This window comes from Festucalex cinctus, chromosome 21, assembly GCF_051991245.1.
Source record: "Festucalex cinctus isolate MCC-2025b chromosome 21, RoL_Fcin_1.0, whole genome shotgun sequence".
Taxonomy (NCBI): domain Eukaryota; kingdom Metazoa; phylum Chordata; class Actinopteri; order Syngnathiformes; family Syngnathidae; genus Festucalex; species Festucalex cinctus.
The window spans coordinates 6,842,501-6,870,220 of NC_135431.1; the positions used below are offsets into that span (position 1 = coordinate 6,842,501).

The window sequence follows — 27,720 nt, forward strand, 5'->3', positions numbered from 1 at the left end:
GGAGCTGTTTTGAGAGGGATATGATTAAAAAGCAGGGCGGGTACCCAGGAGAGGCAATTATTTAATAGCTTGCTTAAAAAAAACATCCATTTTTTTACTTGGGCTGCGTCTCGTAATGGAGCCATGCTAACAGTTGCGTCCGTGTTCCAATAGCTCTGAGATATCTCTGCGACCACTCCAACGTAATTATAGTAACAGAAATTTCATTTGGCTGGAAATTACATTTAAAATCCACAGTATTATGCTTCGGTGGTACCGCACTGTCCGTTTTTTTTTTTTTTGATGTGAGACAATTGAAGTCTTGGAGCAGTATGAGAATTTACCGGTTGTGCCGCATTCAATTGCTTCAACAATGGAGAGTTCATGTCCATGCAGTACAGTGTATCGATTCATCCAATGTGTAGTTTAGATAATGTTATTGTGCTATCACTAGAGCAGAACAGTGAGACAAGAATGATGGCAGACAGAGCGAGACAGACTGTCGCGACAGAAACGTTTATAAAAGTACGGGAGATGTCCTTGTCCTTGACACCGAATCAACATTTCCACCAGGTCGGCATTGTAAATCAGAAGCAATTAGCATAGATTTTAAAGATAGGAGGCCAAAACATCCCTAATGAAAATTAAATTGCACTAATAAACTAGCCACTAGAGGGTGCTAGAACTGCACAAATGGAAATCAACCTGACTTTTTTTTTTTTTTAACAAATGTGTTCCTTTTAAATATTGTGAACATGACGACGACGATATTGTGGCAGCTTTAATATCACGATATCACGATATTGCCCTTATTGTGACATCCCTAGTTGACAGTGTACCATCAACGTTATTATGGCGCAGCTATTTTAAATGCCGACGAGAGATGACACACTGATATTTAGCCAGTTGGCTGAAATGATGAATCGGGAACAGTCTGTTGACTAACAAAGCGTATCCATCACAAATAACACAAATGTCAGACTGCAAATGAGTTCATCAGTCTTTCGGCATGACACGTTTATTACCATCAGTCAATTGAACTTGTCGAGGTCCCCAAAGGTCCATCGTATTTATATCGCATCCTGTTGACTCTTATTAAAACTTTGACGCATGCTTTGCACCCCTAATGCGAGGAGTGAATTACATTCCATATCTTTTTCTATAATTACAAGTTAATTGTTCGAAGCGTTAATGTGTATAATATTGTATTGTTTTTATCAGACACATCAGGATTACGATTGCCCAGCGGAATTTACAAATGGAAATTACATCTCATCATTGGCCAGCCTGTTTTTCCACACGAGTTGTGCAATTCAAACCATCCTCTCGTTTTAGTTTTCCAGCACTGATGTCATTTCTCCGACATAATCAGCTTTTGGGATAACGGCGAGATCCAAAGAGAAAATGTCATCCGCTTGTAAATGAGCGCACAATAACGTCAATTGGTCTCAGCGATCCAGTTTCAGATGTGTAAATTAGCCCCGAGAAGCCAATGAGCACACAAACCGGCTGCTTTTCGCGTTTCGCCGCGTTATTCTCAACCCACGCTCCATAATTTGTCTTTGATCGATTTTTCTTTTGCTCCTCATTTTTCCCGAGTGAGTCGAGGAGATAGAATTGAGTAATGTACAAATAAGATGATGATGAGATACAGAAAAACGACTGTGAGCAACAAAGTCTTCCTCTGGGTTAACTCATGCTGTGGTGCAGTGAGCCATTGAATACAAAGATAGATTTGCCTGAAAACAAAAAACAAAAAACAAAAAAAGGCTTTTCTTTGCTATATTATGGAAATGAACAAAACATCCCTCTCATTATAACTATAAGCAGGAGAATCAATGCAAAGACATTTTGTGATCTGGCTGCAGGGTAAATACTGCAGATGGAAAATCTCTGTTGTTCTGGTAAACTGTGCCATTTTAATACTCAAAAAAAAATATATAGCAGCATTTAAAATGTATAAAGTGGGATATTCTATTGCTATAAAAACATGGAATCTACCAAAAGAAAGGTTAATCTCTTCTTTCAACAGGAATTTTGCAGCAATTACCCGTTCTCTGCAGTTGCATCAAGGCCTTCTGTTTGTTCTAGCAAAAAATAACAAAACAAACAAACAAAAAAAAAAAAAAAACATATAAATACGTCTTTGGGACACAATGCATTTAAAATAGAACGTATTTATACGTTTTTGGGAGCAAATGAGTGTTTAGGGTACAAGTAACTCTACACTGTAAAAAAAAATAAATCAGCATTTCACAATAATTAACAGTATTATTTTAGAGTAATTTGTTGTAGTTTAGTTGCCCTGTAATATTCCAACGAATACCTCGATAAACTACAATATTGTTAGATTTTACAGCATTTAACTGTTATTTTACAGTTAAATCATACACTCAAAAATAATATAATAATAATATAAAATAATATTTTTTAACACCCATAATTTATATATATATATATATATATATATATATATATATATATATATATATATATATATATATATATATATATATATATATATATATATGTATTTTTTTTTTTGAGCAAGTAGTTTTCTGTTTGTTTTGTTTTTTTATTTGACTTTTTCCACATTTTTTCGACTTACCGCCCATTTTATGGATTTTCCCCCCGTTATGGAATTTTATTTTATTTTATTTTTCAGTGTTTCTGAGTGTTTTTCTGATATATATTTTTGGAGTATTTTTATAAGACTGAAAAAAAAAATCCATTACAAAAACAGAGAAGAAGAAAAAAAAAAACTAAATATATATATATATATATATATATATATATATATATATATATATATATATATATATATATGTGTATCCATAAAACACAATCGCCGCCCAGTATTACTAAAAAAAAAAAAACAGTTTTGTTTGTTTTTTTTGTCAAGTGAATACATTATGTTTCTGTGCTAAATTACAGACGTGGAAAAAGAATATATAAAAATCTTAACCAGAAAAATAAAATTGTAGCTATCCCCCCCCCAAAAAAAACCTGCATTTAAAGTCATTCTGATCCTGGTGGTTCATGTTTCCCACACTATCCTGTGATTCTGATCCTAGCCGAGGTTTGATCTCTACTTCCTCTGATAAAATGAAGTAATGCCTCTGCCATGTCTGACACGGTCAAAATGAAATCCTTGAAGGTAGCATAAGGAAACATTTCAAGGAAGCTTTGTCAAGAAAAATGATTGCTCCAGCAAAGTTCTTCTTCAATTTTGTTCATCTCTCCTGTCCAGCTTCAGCTGCATTAAACAGATACAGCTGGAACATCCGGTGGTCAGGGATTGCCAATTTCCTTTTCATACCATCACGGGTGCCGACCTATTAAATGTGTGCTGATTTCCAAAAACAATTTGGAATGTGGGCTCGTCAGACCACAGCACAATTTTCCATTTTGCGCCAGCTCGGATGAGCTCTGGCCCAGAGAAGCCAGCAGGGTTTGTTGTGAACTTGTTTTCAAATCATCGTACCCGGCTTTATCATTTGGTAATAAATTAAGGTACAGTATTGGCCAGGAATGGATCAGTAACCTGATGGTTGTCAGCTGCAAATGAATCCTTGTCCTTTGACCTTGTCAACAGAGGAGTTTTTACACAATCCGCACACATACACTTTGTCTCCCCTCCTGCCTCCCCCACAGTCCGATTCCAGCTGAGCACACAAGGGAGAAATGTTTATATGAGAAACTTGCGTGGGCAGCACTTTAAGAGTTGAAAAACTTCTAGTCTGTCCGGAAAATATAGTTACTTTTGATCCTATGAAGAGTACCACTATCAGGCATTTGGTCCCCAGTCAAGTTATGGTGGAAAACGATGTTAAAACTGACTTTTAATTCTTTGACTGCCAAAAACGTTTAATAACGATTAGTAAAATCACAATGTTTGCTGCCATAAACGTGAAATCTACTTTTTTTTTGTTCTTTTCTTTTCTTAAATGGACAGAGCAACGTCTAAATGCAGCGCTGCCTGGTTAATGGGTTGTGGAATCAAAAACACCACCTAACTATAGCCAGCAGATGGCAGCATTGTGTCTCTTTTCAATGGGCTGTTGGTGTATGGAATTACAATGAAATGTGACGGAATCTGATGAATGCTCGTAATCAGTGAAATGGCACTGTGTTTTTTTTTTTTTTTTTTCCTTAACTTGTGGCAGTAAAAGAGTTAATGAGACCGATGATGGAAAAAAAAAAAAAAGTAGTGTCGTATACAGCACACCACATGCAATGATATACCGTAGTATTTAATTGTTTATTGAAATATAAGAATGATTTACTACTTGTATTGCTGTGTTGTTCATATGCCGTAGATGCTCTTCACTGCCTCCTATTGTCTGGGAGAATATCGACTGCAGAGGGGCATGATCGGCTCAACCAATAAAAGAGGAGAAATAGAAGGAGAAGAAGATCTCCAGAACGGCGAAATGTAAGAAAATCTCATTTTTAATACTTAATTTAAGCTGGTTGTGTCACTTAGTAAAGTTTGAACTTATCATCATTACCAGGTGTTTGATACTGCTCGTTGGCACAGTTGGTAAAGTGCATTGTCCAAAAAACCAGGAGGTCATAATTTCATAATTTATCTCTCAATGTACTTCATAAGCATTCAACATGCATTCAAAACTTAGCATTCAGCTTTCAGCATTCCCACGCAATTTCTCCAGAAATTGCACTTAGTCTAGTTCGTTTCTGTCATTCTTAAAATTTTATTTCCAGTCTTAAGTGGACACCGTGGTACTGTTTCTTAATTCAATGTAGATGTGTCAGTTCAGTTAGACTAACAAATCTTTCACAGCGGTATCCACCCACACCACCACCTCGCTCTTGAAAGCGGAACAAACTCGCCGCCACCTTGGAGCCGGCGCCGCACAAAAGATGCGTTCATTAGTCTTTCTAGTGTTCTACATCTTCTGAAGATCCACTCAGATCTCTCGCCTTTGGTTTTGATTCCATCTTCAAGAAGATCAAATGCGTGGCACGCATGGAAACGAAGACATGATGTGACAAATTGTAAAGTCCGCATGCATAATTGATTTCAACGCCGGGTCGAGGGCGCCGTCGTATAACGGCGGTTATTTTGGTCTGTTGCTGTGCAGAAGATGAAGTGGGCAGATTTTTGTGGCTCTATTCTCATTCTGTGCTGTTTTGTAAACATGGTGACCACTTAACTCCAACTTAATGTGGCAGTCTTTACATAAAAATTATATTTTCTGATGACCAGTGGCTACCACGTTAAATTCAAACAAGCAAATGAAAACAGCAGAGGCCCCAGAACTGAGCCCTGTGGAACACCACGTGTTATACGTTTGAATTCATATTGTACATACTCGTCCAACCACTTCTATTTTTTTGCTCAACATCGATCGAACCCAAGTTAAGATCCACTGCTCTATGACAAGAGCGCCACACTTCTTCTACGCATTGCACCAATGGCAACTCAACTCAACTCTGCCACCCAGTGGCAGCAGCAATGTACTTTCTGGACTTCACTTTTAGTCGATTTTCTGGCCGACCAAATAGCTCACACATTTATTTGATATATTAGAGAGACTGCCGAACATCAGAATGTGCAGTACATGTGTGATAAAACATAAATTATTGGTGATGAGAGTTAGAGGAAATATACAAATTTGGCTATTTTAATGATGAAAATGTTGACATTTTTGCATTGAAAGAGAAAATCAACGTAAAGCACGGAAATAATTTGATGTAATCATTCTGTTTTTTTGCTCTTCACATGAAGGGGTATGAGACAGGAAGGAACTGCCTGTGCACAGATTCGCACAAGATACAATGCGTTTACTCTTTGACTGCCAAAAACGTTTGACTTATTCTAAAATCCTAATGAATGTCGCCAAAATCGTTAATTTACGTTTATTACGTTTTTTTTTCTCAATGGGCAGCGCAACGTCTTGTGCAGCGCTGCCTTGTCACTAAACAAAAAATATTAGTGTCAAAGTCACTGTTGTGCAAAAAAAAATCATCTTTTAACAAAAAGCTTGTTTTTCCGCTTAACTCTTTGACTGCCAAAAACGTTTAATGACGTATTCTAAAATCCTCATGAATACTGCCAAAAACGTTAATTTACGTTTATTACGGGTTTTTTTTTCTCAATGGGCAGCGCAACGTCTTGTGCAGCGCTGCCTTGTCACTAAACAAAAAATATTAGTGTCAAAGTCACTGTTGTGCAAAAAAAAAATTATCTTTTAACAAAAAGCTTGTTTTTCCGCTTAACTCTTTGACTGCCAAAAACGTTTAATGACGTATTCTAAAATCCTCATGAATACTGCCAAAAACGTTAATTTACGTTTATTACGTTTTTTGTTTTTTCTCTCAATGGGCAGCGTTAACGTCTTGTGCTGCGCTGCCTTGTCACAAAACAAAAAATATTAGTGTCAGTCACTATGTTGTGCAAAAAAATTTATCTTTTCACAAAAAGCTTGTTTTTCCTCTTAATATTTTAGTATTTTCGCTTATGTCACTTAAATGACCTAATTTCAAATGGTGATTACTAAAGAACAGAATAAGGTTGAAACATACTTTTTTTTTTTTTTCCTCATGAAAGAATGGAATCCAATCTTTTATATGGAATCCAGCATATTTATGTCGTCATACCGCACCATATTCTGTTTGCTTTGAAAGATGAGTGAAAATGCTCCAAATCGTCTGGCACCGTTGGGGTTTTTTTGGATAACGTTTGGCAGTCAAAGAGTTAAATATACCATATTTCTTAAAGCTTAAAAAAAATCCTGTCACCTTTTACTCTGTTATTGTCTTTTCCTCCTTACAAGTAATGCTTAAATTAACCTAAGGTTATAATTTAGCATTACAATGTATATATGTTCTCCTTTCAAGTGGAAAAATTGTTAATGCAGCTGTAAGGGTTATTGATTTTCTTGCATATTATCCTCTCCAGTGCTCGTGGAGCTACGCACAGAAATGAGTCGATATGAGGAAAACCGCACTCCCTTGCACTCAGGTCTTTTTTTTGATGAGCTCAGCGAGGCGAGTATGACAGCTGGATGTCAGACTTCAATACAACCCCCGAAATGAGGCGCTTGTGTTTTCGGGTGGATAAAAAAGGTTAACCTCAATTTCACCCATTATCCTAAGGAGGAGGACCCCAGACGTGACATCTTCCTGGGATCGCGAATTGAACTCCGAATGAAGAGAATGGCAGGGAATACAAGTCGGGGACTGTGTTGTGCTTGCTCGCTCAGCCTCCTGTGCTGCATGGGTTCCCATCGGTGCTATAATAGTGATGGATGAAGAAAACAGTCCAATTTAAGTCAAACTAACAGCAGCACTGCAAATCGGTACAGCACTGCAGTCGCAGGCCGCTTGATCACGCGGAGTGTTGGAGATGGGCTGTGGTAAACAAATAGGAGTGGAAAGTGTTGGAAACAGAAAGACGACCTATACAGTGGTACGTTTGAATTATTTTTTTTATAAGTGTAAGTTTGTTAAAGGGATACTTCACTTATTTAGCCCATTATAGCAATAAAAAGTTAATATTTTGTCTGTAATCAATTTGATACTTTCATTATTTTTCACTTACAAATAGTACCTTTAAAAACACATTTTGCAACTTGCTGTCGACTGAAAATGACATCACAAGGGCTCAGGGAGCCAATCACAGCTCACCCTGTTTTCTAGGTTTGGTCATGTGACATTCACAAGCTGAGCTGTGATTGGTTACCTGAGCCCTTGTGATGTCATTTTCAGTCGACAGCAAGTTGCGAAATGTGTTTTTAAAGGTACAAATTGTACATGAAAAATAATGAAAATATCAAATTTATTATAGGCAAAATATTCATGTTTGACTGCCAAAAATGGCTAAATAAGTAAAGTATCTCTTTAAAGTAAGCCATTCTGTAACGATATTTACAGAGGTTAAAAAACAAAAAAAAACAATATTAAACAGTTAAAATGGATTTTTTTTTTTTTACGTATATAGCCGTAAATGGCAGTGAATGAGTTAATAAAGCAAATAATGTTATTTAAAAAAAAAAATTCCATATATTAATTAAGCTATTAATTAAATCAATAATTGTGAAAAACTCCAGTTAGTAATTTAATTATTATAAAAAAAAAATTTGTGCATTATATCTGTATTTTCTATTCTGTCCGGAGCAAACTGATTGATTCATACCTGACTTGTATTTAGATTATTCAACTTCATTATGCCATGAATTAAATGTACAATGGTGAAAAACTCCAGAGTTGATTTTCATTTCTTTTCATTTTGGTGTATTATATCTATATTAGAGCCGTCAAATGATTAATGTTTTAAATCAGATTAATCACATCTTATAATTTTGATTAATTATGATGAATTGCTTTATTCAAAAGCAACATTTTTCCATCAGATTTGTAGAGCACCTGTTATGTGTTCTTTTGTGATGAATAAATTGGTTTATATAGTGCAGCATTTTTCTAAATATGCAAAAGCACAAATCAATTATTTGTACAATTTTTAGGACTAAACACAATTTCTCTTCATAACATTATGTGGCCCTTGCGTCCTTCTGATTTTCTGTATGTGGCCCTCAAATGAAAAAGTTTGGACACCCCTGAATTACAGCATTCCACAACAAATGTGAATTCATAAACATGGTACTCTGCTCACCGAGCAGGACGCCCGTGCGCCAGTAGGTGACACTGTGGTGTTACCGGAACATTTCTGGAGCAAAAAAAAAGAAGAAAAAAAAAAAAGAAAAACTCTTGTCATTGTTCCCTCAGTGCTTCACTCATTCTGAGTTTATAATTTGGACCAAATCTGAAGCACAGCCGCTCCTCCGTTTATTGGTCTACTTTAAACATCAAAGTGGAATGAGCTGAATGGCTGGAAGGTCATGGAAAAAAAAAAAGCTCCTATCATCTGTTCTCATCTATGTGCTGCCGGCTGCACCACAAGCCCGTCCAGGGAAGTACACACCAAAGGAGAAATCTACTGGGGGGTGCACAAAAATAAAAAATAAAAGAGAACAAGCATTATTGCAGTCAGATTTAACAGACATTAAAAATCTGCGGCCATTTACGTTTGAATGGGACATTCAATCAGAGATTAGAGAACACTAATCAGTGTTTGGACTAATATCTATCTTTAACAAATACAACACCATGGCAGGGATTACATTTTGCTTTTGTGTTTTTGGTTGCCATTCAGACTCACCCGAGGATGGAAACAGGCTCCCTTGAGGATGGACCGTGATGCGCAGCGCACGAAAGCCAACGGTTCCTGTCCGGCTGGAGCGCCACGACAAACCCGCCGAGTATACATACAGCACACGAGTGGCATCGACCCAAAATGCTGAGTGCCTGCGTATAACCTCGTTAAAAGTGCATCAGAGCAGTAAAAAAAAAAAAAAAAGGAGACGCGGCAGAAGACGGGCTGACATAAGGAGGCTGCTGCTGCTCCTTCGAAGATGTACAATAAAAGAAAAAAAAAAATGTAATTATTCTTAGTGATGTACAGATAGACATGAGGTTGATTAAGTTGACTTTTTTGACTCTAATTTTAACTCATTCACTGCCAGTCCAGGAAAAAAAAAAAAAAAAATCTTTTACGTCTAAAACCGTCTATGGCAGTGAATGTGTTAAGTGATTCATATTAGGGCTGCGCAATATATCGAAAAAATAGCGATATCGCGATATTGGCCCTTGCAATATGCAATTTTTTTTGTGGACAATATGCATATCGCAAAGTTATAAGTTTTATATGGAATTTCATGCTTTTTATATGAATTTGACCGGTCAGATGCTAACTAAAATGTGCATCGCCATTCAATAGTTGAAAATGATCAAGACATAATTACAATTAATGAACTAAGATTACATGAAGGTTTGCTTATTTTGCCCCATGAAAAATGTTTTTCTTTCATTAGGTAATAAAAATGTAATTTCTTTAGGTAAATGTTAAATATCGCAATAATATCGATATCGCTATGTTCAGCAAGTATATCGCATATCGCATGTTTTTCCAATATCGTGCAGCCCTAATTCATATCCAGTGTCACTATTTTTACTTTTATTGAACACATAATGTGCACATGGTGTATGTAAACAACTTACAAAGGTAAATATTATAACGATATTTTTTTTTTTCAGTGGCGTGTGGTTCGGTCAGCATATTTTGTGCCCCTTTACTTTGTCACTAGTTCCATCCTATGTAGTTGTTATGACGACTGTCAGATCTGTCACTTTGAACTCAAGTGCTTGGATGCAGTCAAACCATCAATTTCTTTTCTTACATTTGAATGAGAACTGATTTTTTTTTTCCCCCCAGCATCTACAGACCCCTTCAAAGTTTGTAAACAATGTGACGCAATTTAACGGGCGGTGCTTAGCTGGAGGCAAAAAAAAAAACAGCTCAGTGGCGTGTGGTTCGAACACCGGCCAGCATATTTTCACAGAAAGTTCACGTCGGAAAGGACGTGGAAAACGGCCATTTGAGTTAATATGTGAGTAAACTGAAAAAAGAAAAAAAAAAGAAAAGAATAAACAGACAACCGGCGATGTTTACTTCTAGCTGCACTTAGTTGTTTTTGCCGCCTGGTAAACACCGTGACGTCATCGTGACGTTTCATAACTAGGCCTAGCTCGAAAAAGAAAAAAAACAAACAATCTGAATTGGGTCACTAGTCGTGCTACTTTGGGTTACTGATTAGGGTTGCCAGTTTGATATACACTTTTGAAAAAACAAATGCACTCAAATTATCTTTAGTGTAGGAGCCACATATTATTGTTGCTATTCGTAGATGACCACAGGTGGCAGTATAGCCACTACACCTTTCCACCCTTCCTCCCGACAGGTGTAGGTGATTGGGTGATTGGGAGATGAGGAGTTTCGACGGTCATGCGGTTTTTACCACTCGCAAACATGCATTTCTACATTGACTTTTAAGGATAGAATTTCAGTTGTGGAGTTAGCAGCATAATTCATGCTACCTTTGTTTCGGTTTAGAAGCTATTTTTTTGTGGACAATTAGTCGCCCACCTCCACCACGGCGACTACAGGACCCCAAACCCACTGCTCAAAGACACGTTGAAAGGACGTCATTTTAAGGTAATTCTTGTCATGTCCAATTTTTAAGGTAATTCTTGTACGTCCAATTTCGGTCCGCTGAAGGTGCAGACTGTGACGCCACATGACGTCTCTTTTTTTTTTTTTCTACTGGACGTTCCGTATTTACGTTTTCAGGACATCCAAATGAGGGCTAATGCAAGTCCAAATTAGGTCATTAAAATAAATTAAATGAAAAATAATTTTAGACTGTTCTGGAAGGCTCATTTATTGCCTGACTTTATGTGTGTGACGCAAACGCGAACTCCACACCTGCATTGAAGGCAAGGTAACGAGCTCCACCACCCGTAAGCACCTTAAAGCTTTGTCATGTTCATATGTGAATATAATTTCAAAAAAATAAATAGCAATACATTAGTTTTATCACAGAAAAAAATAATACTAAATTGATTAAATAATATTGATAACAATAACATTGATATTTAAATCCCTGTGACGTCCCCAAAAAAAAAAGTCACGTGTCCATGGTCCAAATGGGGTCATAATTAGACGTCCAAAAATGGACTTAATTTGCACGTCGCTTAGTAGTCCAGCACTGGTCTTCGACCAACCGACGCAATACAGACATGATCTGCGCGTCCACAGGACGTCCAATGTTTAGTGGGTAACAATATCAAATTAACTAATTACTTTCATTTATGTAAAGACTGACGATTTTAGTCATTTCTCACAATAATTAGGAAACGGTTAATATCATTATGAATCAATTCATTAGTTTATTCAATGTGCAAAATCAGCATGGTCACAATTCACAATAAAATCAAGTACAATGAAAAACAAGAGTTGAACACTATCATCAGTATAACTGCTAATTATATAATATAACGGGGGTCCTAGGATCGATCCCTGTGGCACACCCGAGATGATTGCAGAATATTTAGGCACATGATGATTGAAACCAAGCCGCTGGCTAGATAGATAATAATCAAGAAGTTCTGATCCAATATATGCAAGAATTTATTTCAAGAATCACAATTACACAAAAACTATTTTTAGAACAGGCCCCTGGTTACCTAGTGATCCCTTATGTACTGTATAGTAAATCCAGCCAGTATTTTCCATTTTGAGGCCGATGCGGATGAGGTTCTCTGGGAAAAAAAAAGGAAAAAAAAAGTGAGCCAAATATTTGGATGCACGTCCATATTTGATTGTCTTGTCTTGGTCTCATTACCATAACTGACGCCGACAGTCCAAAGCACATCAGCCACTAACCGCGCTGACCTTTCATGTCTAGGAACCTCACGCAAAACACACAAATGTTGCAAGTGAGTAGAGACGGCTGTTGCCTTGAGGATTTTTTATTTTTTTATTATTATTTTTTTTCCCGTGAACGCATTCTTTGATGCTCTCACCCTAAAATCGGAGCATGTCTGCGCTGTTGACAAATGAGATCAGACGTGTGTTATGACAGAGAAAGCCGGAGGATTGATTGTCTCACTACCTCCGTGTATTTGTATCACAAGCAATCAGTAGTGAGACATGGGGCTGCATTAAACCGCATCACCCAAACAAGAACAGCAGCGCTCAGCCCGGCTTGTTGCTACACTAGTTGACTTTTATTTCTTGACAATATTCAGCTCTAATGTGAATGTCATTGTGAATAAATCACATCGAAAGTGTAGCAAAATGCTGCCGGCCTGGTTCACGCGCACAACGAGCTCCACAAGTCACTGTCTGATAAAGCCCGCGAGTATTTACAGAGCCAAGTAAATTATCTGCAAGGGTGCGCAAAACAAAATAACGTTAGGTAGCATTTGATAAAACAGCACATTAGGAGCACAGCGCTATGAGTGCAATCAGGTAAATAAGAGAAGGGGTTCAAGGTGATGTGCTGATGGCACCAATGGAGATAAATTTCATTCGACTTGTCCTCACTGCGGTCGTCCGTGAGTTGAAGTGTACGAAGGCGGTCTACAAATTTGCATTATCCGCAATTGGAGATGTTTTTGCAGTTCCTTTTAAATGTAGTTTGCGTGCGCCAATCTCCTGCATCTGCATGCACATGCGCTGAATTTAAAGGAGGAGCCGCTTCGATTGGCCAGGAGTGGGCCACGTTAAGCTAATATTTTTGCTAGCTAGCAACAATGTACCGTTTACTAAAATAAATAAATAAAAATTAGGAAACCGTTTTGCTTGCTAGCAACAATGTACCGTTTACTAAAAAACAAAACAAAAAGTAAGCTAACATTTTTGCTAGCTAGCAACAATGTACCGTTTACTAAAAAATAAATAAATAAATAAATTATGAAACGTTTTTGCTTGCAAGCAACAATGTACCGTTCACTAAAAAACAATAAGCTAACATTTTTGCTTGCTAGCAACAATGTACGATTTACTAAAAAACAAAACAAAAAATAAGCTAACATTTTTTTGCGAGCTAGCAACAATGTACCGTTTACCAAAAATCTAAAAATTATCAAACGTGTTTGCTAAATAAGTTAATATTTCTGCTAGCCAGCAACAGTGTATCATTTACTAAAAAAACACACAAAAAAACACCTGTTGTAGAATAAATTAAACAATTTTTTGCATATTTATTTTTATTTTAGATAAAATATTCTTCAAATGGATTCATAAATAAAAAATTAATTAAATAAAAAAAAATATCAAAATGTCTCAGTTGTCAGAAATAGAGAGATAAAAGGTAGACGAAAAAGTATTTACAAGTACCTACAAATGTCCAAAACGTGACTGTAAAATGGTAAATTGTGGTAAACGGTACTTCATTTATATAGCACTTTTCCACCTTATTACAAGGCCCTCAAAGTGCTTTACATTTGACTACTCATTCAACTATTGATGAAGCAGCATAAAAAATGTCCAAAAAAGGAAGAGGAAAAGCAGAAACCTATCATAAAATGTTCATAAAAAAAGAAAAAAAATGTCCAAAAAAAAGTCTTTAAAAAAAAAAGGAAAAACAGTGGCAGAAATTTACCATATGTTCATAAGAAATTCCCAAAATGTCAGAAATTCAACAAAAAGGCAGAAAATACTAAAAATTTATGAAACATTACACACACAAAAAAAATCCCAAAACAAGACAAAGTAGAAAAAAAAATGAATCTCAAAATATTGGAAGCTGCATATTTATCATCACAATGTTGAAATGTTTTGCGGCTCCAGACATATTTCTTGTGATTAATTGGGCTCTTTTGACAGGGAAGGGTGCTGACCCCTGACCTATTAACTGCAAAATGAAGAAATGTCATGTCCAGCGACGCGATGAGATTTTTGCCTACCGCAGTTGGCTCCTAAACTCAAACTGTAGAGAAGTCATAGAAAACAATATGCTAATTACCGGATTGATAGCGTAGCATCATTTTGGGGGAGGCAGGGCTATGTTAGGGGTCCGCATCTCCCTCACTGGAAAAATTACGTTTCTCAACAGTGGGGGGCGCAAACGGGGCCGGGCGAACGTGTCAGCTGCGTGACGTCACTACGTGACAGGCCTAGGGTAGAATAAATAAAAAAGTAAATATGTTGCGCGGCAGAAGACTTGGCCCGTCATTGTCGCGCAACATTAGCGACTGCTAAGCTAGTCGCCTAACACAATGTGCTCCATGACATACGTGTATGAATATTTACGTGTTGATGTTCCGAACTGTTGACTTGGAATCTAAGCTTGCCGCACGAGCAAAACGAACAAAGGCGACGTTGCTGAAAGTGTGATGATTTAATCATTACATACTTCAAAAAGAAGTTAGTTTATTAATGACATTTTACCTCCCATCCAACTGCCTTGAGTTGCCAAAGTCCCTCCATCCAAAATTGCGGTGCCAGTGTGGAGGTGGCTCCCTCCTTCTGTCCGTGCTGCCAAAACTACAAAGTCTTTCGAGACGCTGCAAGTTTCCTGTTCATTTCCCAAGCGTTGGCGCTTACCGGAATCTGCGGCGCGTCCTCCCTCTTTGTCATACCTTACTTTCACTTTGACTTTCACTTCACTTGCACAAAAAAAGCTGGTGTGCCTCAGGCTCACCTGGAATCTATCCAATAAGGCCCCTTAGAAACCGGTTGAGCGGAGGTTAGACGACAGCCGTGTATTTCTCCTGGCCGCGGTCGTCTCTCTTGTGGCCGCCATGTCGTGTCTTGTGCTAAAATAGTCCTCAAAGACACAATTCACACGTGTAGGAAGTCGGTACAAGTGTGCTGTTGTGTCCCGAGGCCGATCAGTACTTCTCGGAGAAAGTGAGTGCAAGTTTGCACCTTGCAGTTTATCTACAGACTTATAGGAAAGAAACACGGGCACAGTTGTGAGGAAGAATTTATGCTTTCTTCATTGCTCTTGAGCTCCCCCTCTTCAGTTCTGTCCACCCATGCATTGAAAGTTCACATTTCACCACCTGTGCCACAATTTAGAACTGATTTTACCGAGTCTAAAAATCTGTTCTACATTTTTTTCACTAAATTGCCAGAAATAAATACAGTGACATCTGTCATACACACAACCACAGAGTGCTGAATCTGTCTGCCTGGGCCATCCACCAAAATTGCATTACAACACCTGCGCCACAATTTAGAACTAATTTTACCGAGTCTAAAAATCTGTTCTACATTTTTTTTCACTAAATTGCCAGAAATAAATACAGTGACATCTGTCATACACACAACCAGAGTGCTGAATCTATCTGCCTGGGCCATCCACCAAAATTGCATTACAACACCTGCGCCACAATTTAGAACTGATTGTACCGAGTCTAAAAATCTGTTCTACATTTTTTTTCACTAAATTGCCAGAAATAAATACAGTGACATCTGTCATACACACAACCACAGAGTGCTGAATCTGTCGGCCTGGGCCATCCACCAAAATTGCATTACAACACCTGCGCCACAATTTAGAACTGGTTTTACCGAGTCTAAAAATCTATTCTACATTTTTTTCACTAAATTGCCAGAAATAAATAGTGACATCTGTCATACACACAACCAGAGTGCTGAATCTATCTGCCAGGGCCATCCACCAAAATTGCATTACAACACCTGCGCCACAATTTAGAACTGGTGTTACCGAGTCTAAAAATCTATTCTACATTTTTTTTCAAACAAAAAGCAATGCAGAGCTTGTAATCAGACAAGGGCCAGAATTCCAAGAAACCGAAAACCTGATAGTAATTCTGCAGTCTCGAAAGAACAATCTGGCAAAGAGTGAGCGAGCAAGAGATGCCTAAATAGTGCTTGATTGCTGATTCTGAAACTCCTGTGCGCCTAGGTAAGCAGAGGTGATGAGGTGGGCGTGGCCGACTGGCAGAGCGGAGCAGCGGAGAGGTGTGACAGCAAAGAGACCCTGACGGAGACACACTGACATGGTAAGTAGTGTGAGGTTCAATGGCTCATCTGTTATGTCAAGTACTCTGCTTCAGATGAATTACATGCTTCCAAAATGAACACTTCCCTGCCTTTTAGTTTGATGTCAGGATCAGTTTGATACCCAGAATGCTTATCCTCTGTTATCGACCCGTCGCTTAATGGCTTTTCCTGAACCAGCAACATTCAAACCGAATCAGCTTAATTGGTACTTTTCTACGCTATATTATGGAATCAAACTTGAATATAAATCACCATGCATATTTTTTTTCTTCCATGTTTGTACGGCATATTTGACACGGTCAGAGAGGTTAATAATAATTAATGCAAGCTATATACATACAGTCAAACCTCGGTTTTCGAACATAATCCCTTCCAGAAGTCTGTTCTAAAAGCGAATTGTTCGAAATCCAAAAAAAATTTTCCTATTATAATTAATGTAAATAATTTTAATCCGTTCCAAGTCTTAAAAAAAATACTTTTTCCAAGTTTTTTTTTTTTTTTGCTATTTTACAAAATAAACTGCACTGTATACTGTTTACCATAAATGGAAAAGGGTAGAAATAGACACTTTTATTTAGATATCCTATCTAAAATGATGGAAGAAAAAAACAAAATGCAAACATTTCTTTTTTAAATTCAATAGTTCTGCACACTACTTTGTCTTTTCTTCACCTGCTTTACCACTTGTACTTGCTTTCTTTGGACCCATGATTAGGGGCTAATACACGATGCAAAACTTAAAAAAAAAAAAGATTTGCGTAAATAACAATGAACAGGTCTGCTACAAACAAACTTTGAACACGAATGTGCTACAGAGGAAGCATCCTGGGGCATTCGAGTAAGCTCGGCTCAAGAGTGAGTCGCGTTCAGGTACGCTCGGCTTTTTTTCCCGGTTTGGTTGAGAGCCGAATTTTTGGACGAGTTCTGAGACATAAAATTCGCGAATTTTCTGGTTGAAAAACAGAAGCGTTGGAAAACCGAGGTTTGACTGTATAAGAAATATTTTATTTAGTTTACAGTTGGAAGTGAAGCAGAGCCGGCCACCACTTTTACACCGAATATTATAAACAACCTTCATGCACTCACCACCTCCCACGACAACCCCCGTGCTATAAAAGAGAGCAGAATTCACGACTGTGGTGGGCTGCATGATATTGCTGCGGTATGGCAGAGTGAAGCGTCGCTGCCTCGTGTCCTTGTTAAAAAGGCCTCTCTGCCGTTTATGTGTCTGCCGACACTGTGAACTGTGGCCTTGGGATTTATAACATCTCATTACGGAACTATCATAAAAGCCATGTTTATAAATGTTAATGCTTGTGATTTATATTTAAATGTCAACTATATGTCGCGGTTGAAAGGTGTGCTAATGAGGGTTTGACGGCAACAAAGGAGGGAGCGGAAAGACTGACGAATGGGGATGTCAGATGTGAGGAACGTTTTGAGAGTAAAAATGAAATTACTGTGACGACTTTTAGTCCAGAATTTTACTATTTTTTTTTCTCTCCACTGAGTGCTGATCAAAACGTGTGCCACGTAGCCTTTAATAATCAATGATGCACAATACTCATTTAGCCACTAGGGATGTAACGATATCCAAACATCACGATATGAAATTATCACAAAATGAAGGTCACGATATGATAATTATCATGATATTGTGGGGAAGTTGGCGATAAAAAAAAAAACGCCACAATTATAAAAAAAAAGAGCTCATACTAAAAAAAATAACACAATATTGTGCTTTTGTACATTACAGCAGTGAAAAATATAAAGCATGGATTTTAAAGATATAAGGGCTAAAACATGCCTTGTGAAAATTAAACTGCACTAAAAAAAAAAATATCCACCAGAGGGTGCTAGAAGTACACAAATGAAAATCAACCCGAATTCATCGTGACATGACGACGACAATATATTGTGGCAGTTTTAATATCACGATATCACAATATTACTGGTATCGTTACTAGGGATGTAACGATATCCAAACATCACGAAGCGATATTATCATGATATGAAGGTCACGATACGATAATTATCACGATATTGCGGGGGTTTGGCGATATTTAAATAAGATCACAATATTGTAAAAAAGAGCTCGTACTAAAAAAAAAAAAAAAAGCACAATATTGTGCTTTTGTCCATAACAGCAATGCATATAAACCACCTACAATCTCTAATAACAATATTGAGGCACTTACTTGGTAATGCAAGCACACATTGATCGCTTCACAAGCAAATTAGGTTCCCCTTCATCTGACAATTAGCATAGATTTTAAACATAGAAGGTCAAAACATCCCTAATGAAAATTAAATTGCACTAATAAACTAGCCACTACAGGGTGCTAGAACTGCACAAATGGAAATCAACATGACTTTTTTTTTTTTTTTTAATTCTCTTCCGCTTCCTCTTCCTCTTCCTCCTCCTCCTCCTCTTTTGTGGACCAGGAAGGGCAACATTGAAGAATCAACTCTGATCAAATGACGTCAAACAACCTCAAAATTATTTGTGCCAAGCAATCATATTCTTGAGCACTCAAAAAGCCTTCAAATCTTCTTACCCGGTACAGATAAAATAAGGCCAATCTATATCACGAAAAGCAAACGTACCACCTGCCTGTGTCCGTGCTGTTGTCATGGTAACCATGACCAAGGGCACACCAATCTGCTTTGCGGAGAGAGAAAAAGCAGAAAAAAACAATTGGCCATCAGCGAGCTAATTAAAGACCAAAACGACAAACAAGGCGAAAATGAAAAGGGTCACTGGAAGGTGTTTTGTTTTTGTTTTTTTTCCCCTTTATGCAACGCTGTGGGAAGCACGAACGTTATTAAGACCACAACATACTGAGTCATCATAAGGCGCATGTGGGAGAATATTTCATAGATAATTAAGCTGGTGGGATGGTGGGCTTTTGTCATTATCACGGGGGACACCGGCGAAGGTCTCTGGAAGCGAACAAAACTGGTGATGATACCGAACACGCTCTCAATTTCTTCTCATGCTCGTGCAATTAAGCCGCCATTGTGGAACAGATCACCCTCTGGTCAAAAATTCCTCTTCTTCTAAAGCGGGGTATGCACATGAATATTTTTTTTTCAGCACAGTAAAGCGGCCTCCAACCTTTTTTTTTTTTTTTTTGCACCACAGACCGGTTTCATGTAAAAACATTTTGACCGGCTGGCATAGAAACAAATAAAAGCAAATGATTACAAATTGCGGGTTCCACATTTTTTTTTTTTTTTTTCTAGATTGAAATTTTTAATTTGAAGCATTATCCTATCTATATAGACTAGTGGTGTCAAACATACGGCCTGTGGGCCGGCTCAGGCCCGCAAAGGGGATTAATCTGGCCCGCGAGATGATTTTGAAAAGTTGAAAAATAAATACATAAATAAATAAATAATATTAAAAAAAGTGTTCTCGCACTAATTAATCAGCCGGCCACAATCAAAATATATAAAATTTGTAATTTCACAAGAAGTCCTCAGATGAGCAATGCAACTTGTACGGGGGAATCGTCCTGGATGTCATTGTTTTCACACAACTTAAAGTTAAGGTTTGTTTAGTATTATTATTATTATTATTATTATTTTTATATTTATTTATTTATTTTTAAATCATAGGCCGAAAAACATGTTAAATGCGACAAAAATTCAATTACTGGTAACACAAATAGATATGACGAGGATTAGCGTTCTTATAACGTCACTAACTGCAATGCATTCTGGGAACAATATTATGCAAAACAGGTCGATTTAACACGTCCGGAACGCATACCATACCAGAACGTTATTTTTCGGAACAACGTGATTACAGTTGAGCTCCGTAATTTAGGGCTGGTCCACAAATCTGTGTATAAATGACGGTAATTGTTTTTAAGTTATATACCGTTATTTTACCGATGCGGCCCCTGAGCTAACATGAGTTTGCCGCCACTGATGTCGAGAAATATCAATGTCGCGTGTTCCTTTGGTGGTTTTGAGAGAGACTCAGCTGCAAGGAGTACTTTGGTCACCTCTCGATACGAACAACCGGTTAAGGGTCGGCTACAGCAATTTTCCTTACAGTTGACAACAATGCAATATCAACATTTCATTCTATACCGAAAAGGTTTCAGCGCAAAACGTACGCTGGAGAACAACCGTGATTGATTTGATCTCCCACATAGTTAGGCTCGACTCATGCACTCAAGTGGCTGTTAGTGAGAACCGGGGTCAGCGGGATGAGCGAAAAGATGAGAAATATATCTCCACGGGATGTCATTTTAAAAGAGATCCTTGGCATATTGATTTTTTTTTTTTTTTTTTTTTTTTTTTTTTTTTTTACTTGTCTACAGCCTGTTCTCTTACATTATGCGAAAGGATGCGATGTCCCTTTTAGATTTACATTAATGTCTTTATCGGATGCAATCATTTATTTCCTCCATCTTGAATGTCCTGGAGGAACTTATTAGTGAGTGATCAACAAGCTGAGGAAAAGTTGCCCTGACCCCTTTTTATGTTGTTTCTGAATTAAACAGGCGCTGGCATTTCTAAACTTTAATACATCCCATAATGTAATTATAATTGACATTAGTTTTGCCTGGTGGGTGGAAAATAAATGGCAGGTTGATTACACCCATTCAACAAGGCGCATGTAATGATGAAGCAGGGTAACCTCAAACTATAAAAGACGGAGCAAATACATTCATCACCGGCTTCATTTTTAAGCCCAGCTGCGTTTTCCTCCCCAGATATCAGCTCATTATCATTGAAAGGCAACTTTATTTTCATACTAGGAACGATAATGATGTTTTGTGATTATTGCTATTATTTCGGGTGGCAAACTTTTATGAGCAACAACTTTCAAAGTACAATCACCTCTGGTAAGCAATATTTTGGCTAATATACGTTTTCTTTTTTGCTAAATCGAAGTAACAACTCGTGATGTAAAGCCCTAACACCAAACATATTTCATTTAAAATCATAGTTATAGCACAGATTATTCACTATATTGTGGGATATTTATTGTTTTTACCACCAAAAGACAACTGGAATAGGCTCCAGCACACCCTACGACCACGGATAGCATAAGCGGTTCTAAAACGGATGGATGGATTATTGATCATTTTTCCACACAGATTGTTTCTGCAGACTCACGTTAGCAATAAGTGAGAGCCACGAGGAAAGAGTGCATATAGGACAGAGAATGTCCCAAGTTTGTGATCGATTCACAGTTAATAAAAGGAGCTAAAATGAAACGTGCCTATTGCGAACGACCACTGGCTTAAGTTTGTTCACAACTGCATCGTCTGCGGTAAAGTAAATTTCATGACTCGAGTCGTGCAGGAGTAATGTTTGGGTCTTGTCTCATGTCTGGGGTTAAGCCTGGGTTAAGTTTGAGTAGAGTTCACAACCCTTTACGTATCTGTTTTGGTATTGATGTAACAGCATCCAGTTTCAGCTAGTTTTAGGCTATATGATGTCTGGACTATATGATGTCAAGGATCATTTATGCTATATGATGTTTGTTGAAGTCAGGAGCTATCTCTAATTACGGAGTGAGTCAACAGCCAATCAGAGACTTCCATGTCAGTACTAATACTCGCATGTCTCGCCACAACCAATGAGATTGATTGACGGTCTGTTTAAGGGTCTGAGAATTGTGTGTGCTTTACCGGATTATTGCTCAACTGTTCCTGTGTACCGCTCTCTTAGTTTCTGCCTCACAATGTGAATAATTAGATAAAGACTTATTTGTGTCTGCGTTTGGGATCCGACCTCTCAGCACACAACAGAAAATATCATTAGCTAAGTTAGTATAGCCTACCACTGTCAGTTTAGGGTGACCACATGTCCCAAGACGTCTCGTATTGGCCGGGCCGTCCCGTATTTTTGAGCCTTAGGTCCCATTTCTCTGCGGATTATGCTAATCTCATTGTTTTTTCCCGATATTACGTATTTCCATGTGTATGTCAATCACTCAATTGTCATAGCGATTCATACGATAAATCCATCCATCCATCTTCTAAAGCTTAACTCATTCACTGCCATTGACGGAAAAAGACGTCAAATGATGCAAATTTTTTATTTTTTTTTGCTGGTCTGGCAATGAATGTGTTAAGTATGTATCCACTCCATATTATGGGTATGTGTCAATCCTCCATGGAAGGTTTTCAAATGGCCAAAGTAAATGTTTATTTTATTCATCAGCCATTTTATTATGCGGAACACAACAGCCAGTTGCAGGGCCATATGAATGGTTTTCAGTTTTGAATGCACTTTTAATTAAGAAGGTGAATGCTGCCAAATTAACGACCCGTAATTATAAATTGGTGTAAAAGGGTTTCAATTCCTTTTTTTTTTTTCTAAATAATTCCCACACTTAAAGGTGATATTGTCCCTTCTTTTCTCTCTCCACTCCTCCACCCTTCTTGCTTTTGTTCATCCAACTGGGAAGAGTGTGATTATACAACTCTGTCACCCAAGAAATGTTGACATTTTATTTCCTCCCAGACAAAGAGCCGGTGATGGGTGATGAGTTTGTAGCTGCTGAGGGATTTGACAGACTCCGGGGGAATAATAAAGCAATTTCAGCCTGTCAGAGAAGTCTGAACAAAAGCAATGAAAATCGTATTTTGGGAGGATAGAAACCTGTAATTTAATTGATACTTTGGTTCAATGGGCAGCGGGGGTAGGTTGTAATATCAGAGTTACCCTACTGAACGTCTTAGCATTCAAAACAAATATTTAGATGTTCTGTTCCATCTTCGTCTTTAACTCATTCACTCCCAGCCATTTTCACATTTCGCAATCCCGTTCGCTCCCGGCGGTTTTACTGGATTTTGACTGATTTTGCAAGGTCCACAGAATATTGTGTTCAATTGCTATAAAAACATGGAACCTACCAAAAGAAAGATTATCAGGAAAAAAAAAGTGTTTCTATCTGTTTCCGTTTTGCAGCAATTAGCATTAGAAGAGAGCTAAGTTTCATCAGTTTTCACAAATCTATTAAAAATTGTAAGTAATTGAGCTTTTTTTCTACATGGCCCCGGTTGATCTCCTTTGCTCTGCTGCCACCTGCTGGCCGTTTGTGTAATAACTACCATTTCTGCAACCGTTCTTTGCAGTTGAGAGGCTGCATCAAAGCCTTCTGTATACTCTAGTCTAGCATAAAAAAACAAAAAACAAAACAAGAAAACGTATAAATACGTCTTTGGGACACTTAGAGCATTAAAAAAACGTGTTTATACGTTAAATGAGTTAACCACCCTAACCAGATGCACATCCTTTCCATCTCTTTCTGTCTGGCCAAACTGTTAAAATCTTTCTCCTCCTTTTTTTTTTTTTTTTTTTTTTTTTTTTTTTTTTTTTTTTTTTTTTTTAACTGTCCAACCAAGCGTACGTCATCATCTCAGACGTTGCATCCTTGTCTCGTCTCTTCACATCAAACATCGTAGTTATCAGACAAGTCCCTCACTTTTATCAATGTCCAATGAGAAGCACACATTAAGGGATGCCGTGACAGTCGTGCCTGTTACCATCAGCTGCCTCAAAAGCTTTTTATGGCATTTTGTACCTTGACATCCCATCCATCATTACCTGCCACATCATAAAGTTCTAGTTCTCCTGTTATTTTGTGCATCAATCAACATTAGTGTGTTTTTTATTTTTTTATTTTTTTTTTTTTACTACCACTTAACTGAGCAAATTACCCGCTGAGTCATACTTGGGCCGTGTGGTGACAGCAGGCTTGCATGATTTAAAAAAAAAAAAAAAAAAAAAAAAAAAAAAAAGAAGCTCTTTATTATGGTAATTTGCCTTTCAAAAACAATAACTTTAAACCTTTGCTCTCCAGGTGCATTAAATTATTTTGACATGCTGCACGAAAGTCGAAACTGGCTGCATAATCAACTGCAGGGTGACATTTAAAACATGAAGAAGGGAAAAAAAACAAAACGCTTTGTGCTCTAAGTTTGTATGTTTGCCAGCATGTGGACGTGATGAAAATGCAACTTTAAAAAAAAAAAAAAAAAAAAAAAAAATGAGGGATGCTAGAAATGACAGAATGTATCCGTTGTGTAATAATAACAAATGGTTAACATAAAGACTGTTCAAATGTGTTTAAAGTGAGTTAACATAATGAACAACAAATAATCATATTTGAGAGGATTCAACTTTAGAAGCCACTATGCTCACATAATCCTTTTTTTGCTCAATTAAAAACTCGATTAAATACATTTAAATGTTAAATTTAAATGTTTTTTTTTTCATAAAAACAAAATAAAGCAAACTCAAAACAGCGAAGGACACCAGCATCTCATTCAAAATCATTGAAACCATACATTTTTTGAAAATCCTATTTTAATCTTAACTCATTTGCTCACCAAAACGTACAAATACGTTTTATTTTAAATGTTTTAAGTGTCCCAAAGACATATTTATACGTTTTCTGTTTTGTTTTGTTTTGTTTTGTTTATGCTAGAGCATACAGAAGGCTTTGATGCAGCCTCAGAACTAAAGAGAATGACTTAAGCAATGGTAGTTATTACAAAAACGGCCAGCAGTTGGCAGCAGAGTATAAGAGCTCAGCCAGGGCCATGTTGCAAAAGGCTCTTTTCCCCACAGTTTTAAATATATTTGTGAATATTGATAAAACCTGTCTATATTGCAATGCTAATTGCTGCAAAACGGAAACGGATAGAAACATACGGGGTTTTTTTCCTGATGAAAGAAGAGACTCTAATCTTTCTTTTGGTAGGTTCCACGTTTTTATGACAATAGAACACAATATTCTGTGGGCCTTGCAAAATCAGTCCAATTCCAGTAAAACAGCCGGGAGTGAAGGGGGTTGCTTCAGTCAAAATGGCTGGGAGTGAATGAGTTAATAAACTAATGAATTCATTGACGTTAACATTTATTCATGTCGTACTGCCTTTGATTTAAAATGTGCCCAGGATATTACGCCTCTGTTTTCAATCATTATTAGATGCAAGGTGCAACGCGAGTGACAGCACCTTCAGTTCAGTTTCTTGTCCTAACAATAATAAACGGTGCAAGTGCAACCGGCTGCGTCCTGATTTCTATGCAATGCAGAAGGAGTATCTACTCATAGATTGGAGGACGCACGGGAATGGGAGACATTTAATCAAAATTGTTCACCGACTATTAACCGCGCACACACACAAATCCTCGCAGCGGCTTTTGCAACATGTAGTACAACACGGCGCTTCAACAATTCCCTGCGTGGGGAGCTGGGGAGGCTGCGTTCACTCAGCCATCCATTGGAAACTCATTATTACGCTACTAAGTGAGGGATCATTTCCAAATGATCACGTACACCTCAACAATTAAGGCACCAGAAATGCAATTACAGATCAGCAATATAGCGATGGTACACTGATGTATTTCCAGGCCCCGAACCCTTGAACCCGGGGACGGATTACGCTTATTAAGCCAAAGCTTTATTGGACTTATAAAAGCCATTGCGCGGCCATATCAGCGAACAGATCAGCAAGAGTGGACTGTCTTTATGCCAAAGGGTTGTGCTGGTAGAAAGGCTGCCAGAAACTTTTTAATTTACTGAATTTCCCCTCTTCCCTTAGTTAAAGTGTTAATGTGTTATTGATCTGCATGTGGAGGAGTTTCATCAGACTATCAACCTCCCTGCATGTTCCAGAAATCACATTTTTTTTGTGGTCCGCTGTAAGTCAGTCTGTCCTTTGGTGTTCCTCAAGGATCAATCTTAGGTCCCAACCCTTTTTTATTTTTTTTTATTTTTTCTGTAAACTTAGTCCACGTAATATTAACTGTTCTCTCTTTGCTCTGTATTTTATAATTGTGTGACTGTATTTTGACTAGTGCTGTCAAAGTTAAAGCGTTAACTAATTAATCGCAAAAAAATTATCGCATTAATCATGTATTGACACAGATTAATCGCACTATTAATTTTGAGCACAGATGATCCTTTAGCTTGACACAGGATGGCTACGTTAAAGGTAGCACAGGTTGTGTTTGAACAACAAACGTAACATTTCATAATTGTTTAAGTGTGACATTCAGAATATTTGCTCATGTCAAAGTATTGGGGTCACATTTTTTCCACTTTAAATTATGCAAGTAATTACTGATTAGAAAAAAAGAGGAGGATGAGACGTCCTCTTAACATTAAATGCTGAAAAAAATTAACACATAAGAGGTGCATTTTAAATTTGGCGGTCAAAAAATGTTGATAAAAAGCCCTTTCAGTTAAGCGATTAATCGCGATTAATCAAAATTTTAAGATGTGATTAATCTGATTCATAAATTTAATCGTTTGACAGCTCTAATTTTGACGAAACTGCATTGAGTCTTCTCACAAACGTACCAGATAAATCAAATTTACTTCCACTCAAAACACAAGCTTCCATATATTTCTGCACCGCACATTCAACTACTGCATGTTAAAACTTTTTAATTATTCAGAACCTTAATCCGTCTTAATCATTCTGGACCGTCAGTGTTGCTCTGCCTGTCTGGCTGAATTGTCTTCTCACGGATGCTGCACAACAACAACTGTGTCAGCTTCGCCGGAGAAGCTCTGCCAACATGACACGTTGATGGCAAAAGTACATGATGGCTACCACAGGGCTGGCTTGAAAAAACAAGTGTTGACATTTGGACTCACTTCAATTGTGCAGCAGAGGGAAAACGGGAGTGCCGAATTGTTGAGAAAGAAGCACTATTTTCGACAAAATAGCTGGAAAGAAAAAGACTAAACCGAAAGAGACAAGTCAAGTACTGGAGGCAAAAATCTAATCGAGGTTGTTAGGGTACTGTAACCTCAGTTATCGCAGGCAATTAAATAGCTGAAGGTGCTTCATGACAAATAAAAACAGAAATGGCGATGTATACTTGGATATAAATGGTTGAAGAGTTTCTTGAATCAAAACAGGTAGAAGAAAATACAAAGTGAACCCTGGCTATTCATGGGGGGACCTTACGTAAATAGTGAAAATCCACAAGCAATTGACACCATTGAATAGCAGCACACCATACCAAAGCTTCAAGCCTTGGCAGAGGTCTGTACTTTTCCGAGTGCACATATGGCAGTGCAATGATTTGTATAAATATAGTTTTAACAACAAGGGAACACACTGTTCCTTGTGCTTTCCCCCCGTAAATTAACGTGCCAAGTAGGGCCTGACCGATTAATTGGCCGCCGATTATAATCGGCCCATTATTGGCCTTCAAACATCATCCAAAACAATCAGCCAATTGAGCTAAAATAGCCCCTTAAAACGTTATCGAAGAAAGCCGAAGTTCCCGAAAGTACTGTGAAAGTACCCTGAATGCACTATTTCGCTTGCGTAGCATTAGCAACT

General features: G+C 37.6%; 2 protein-coding genes across 6 annotated transcripts in view; both read left to right on the top strand.

The window, feature by feature from the left end:
• ints9 (integrator complex subunit 9) overlaps positions 1-9,337 on the top strand; it is a 33,031-nt gene extending 23,694 nt beyond the window's left edge. The window contains exons 18-19 of the mRNA XM_077510223.1: positions 4,299-4,414; positions 9,158-9,337. Of these exons, the coding sequence (XP_077366349.1) occupies positions 4,299-4,414; positions 9,158-9,305 (264 nt within the window). The 3' untranslated portion in view covers positions 9,306-9,337. The remainder of the gene's footprint in view (positions 1-4,298; positions 4,415-9,157) is intronic.
• Positions 9,338-10,376: 1,039 nt separating this feature from the next.
• Positions 10,377-27,720, top strand: part of LOC144010111 (uncharacterized) — a 292,179-nt gene continuing 274,835 nt past the window's right edge. For 3 of the 5 annotated variants that reach the window (XM_077510235.1, XM_077510236.1, XM_077510237.1), the window contains exons 1-3: positions 10,377-10,451; positions 10,803-11,056; positions 16,284-16,380. The gene's annotated coding sequence lies outside the window, so the exon portion shown is untranslated. Of the gene's footprint in view, positions 10,452-10,802; positions 11,057-16,283; positions 16,381-27,720 lie in introns of those variants that run through there. The other 2 variants (XR_013281142.1, XR_013281143.1) reach the window with 1 other exon arrangement.